General features: G+C 70.7%; 1 protein-coding gene across 1 annotated transcript in view; it reads right to left on the bottom strand.

Moving 5' to 3' along the window:
* Positions 1 to 946, bottom strand: part of LOC122192015 (copine-5-like) — a 2,389-nt gene extending 1,443 nt beyond the window's left edge. The window contains exon 1 of the mRNA XM_042892434.1: positions 867 to 946. Coding sequence (XP_042748368.1) covers positions 867 to 946 — 80 coding nt within the window. The remainder of the gene's footprint in view (positions 1 to 866) is intronic.
* Positions 947 to 1,695: the final 749 nt, after the last annotated feature.

Raw genomic sequence — 1,695 nt, forward strand, 5'->3', positions numbered from 1 at the left:
GGGCGGGGGGCACAGGGGACATGGGGCAGCCCCTCCTGTGCACCTCTAGAGACCGCAGACCCCGTCCCGCTGCCTCCCAGTGGCCCCCAGCCCCACTGCCCTTTTCTCTCTCGGTGCCTCCCTGTGCTCCCCACAACACCCCCTGGTGTCTCTCGCTGCTCCCCAGTAGCTCCCAGTGCCTCCCAGTATCCCACAGCCCCGAGCGCCCCGTGCAGCCCCCGGGCACCCCAACACCATCCACCCCTGTGCTCCTCATCCCCCACTGTGTCCCAGCACCCCGCAGTGACCCACAACCACCACCCCCACTCGCCCCCCCCGGTGCTGCCCCATGCTGCCCTACAGCTGCAGCCACCTCCGCTCTCCCAGTGCCCCCGCAACCCCTGGGTCCCCCCCCATTCAATGCATTTCATCCTCTGTGCTCCCCAGTTCTTTCCAGAACATCCCAATATCCCACAACAACCACATCCCGCTCCCCCAGAGCCTCCCAGTACCGCACACCGGGTGCTCCCCAGTGCCTCCATTACCTCCCAACGCTCCCAGCTCCATACACTCCAAGTGCACCCCAATGCCCCACATTGCACGCACTCTGAGTGCTCCCCAGTGCCCCCAGTACCTCCCAGCGCTCCCAGCTCCACGCACCCCAAATACTCCCCAGTGCTCCCAGTGCCTCCCAGCACCACACACCCGCGGTCTCCTCCATTCCCCAACGCCTCCCAGTGCCACGCACCGTGGGTGCTCCCCAGTGCCTCCCAGCGCCACACACCTGCAGTCTCTCCCGCTCCCCCAGCGCTCCCCCAAACACCTCCAGACTCCTCCATTTCCCAACGCCCCCCAAAGCCTCCCAGCGCCCCTCACCCCGCTCCTACCTGCAGGACACCGTCAGCTCCACCTTGGTGGCCGGAACGCAGCCGGTGCCGCCCGCCCGCAGCCCCCCCAGCCCCGCCATGCCCCGCTCCGCCCTCCCGGGGCCGCCGCCGCCGCCGTTCCCGGGGCCGTCCCGGCGCTTTCGGGGCTCCCGGTGCTCCCGTTACAGCGATGCCGCAGCGCCGCCGCCCCGGGGCTGCCCCCGGAGCCTCCCGCGAGCCCGCCTCTGTCCGGCCCCCGCGCCGCCCCCAGTAGCGCCCAGTGCTCCCGGTGCCGCTCCCACCACCGCCCGGTGCCCGCGGTGCCGTTTTGCAGCAAGCCCAGCGCCGCCCGGTTGATCCCAGTGCCGCCCCACTCCGTCCCCAGTACCGCCCACCGTTCCCAGAGCCATCCCCTGTATCGCCCAGCGCTCCCAGTGCCACCCTGGCGCACCTCCAGCCTCGCCCGGAGCTCTTCGTGCCGACCCAGCGTTGCCCAGCGCTCCCAGCGCCACCCCCACCGTCGCCCAGCGCTCTCAGTACCGCCCTGCCGCATCCCGCTACCTCTCAATGCTGTGCCACCCCCAGTTCCACCTCATTCTACCTCCAGCACTGCCCGGTGCTCCCAGTGCCACCCCACCACATCCCCAGGATCGCCCCCTGCCCCCCCCCCCCCCCCCCCCCCCCCGCGCTGCTGCCCCTCAGTGCCTCCCAGCGTCCCCAGTTCCCCTCCCACCCCCCTCAGTGCTCAAGGTTCTCCCCGGTGCCCGCAGTGGGGTTGCACTGAGCCCACGGGTGACAAACCTGTGGCCCACAGGTGACACGTTCCTCCAGGGGTGGCGCTTCATCTCCA

Source organism: Lagopus leucura, unplaced genomic scaffold (genome assembly GCF_019238085.1).
Source record: "Lagopus leucura isolate 7727_CA_CO unplaced genomic scaffold, USGS_WTPT01 34962-0_obj-0_obj, whole genome shotgun sequence".
NCBI lineage: Eukaryota > Metazoa > Chordata > Aves > Galliformes > Phasianidae > Lagopus > Lagopus leucura.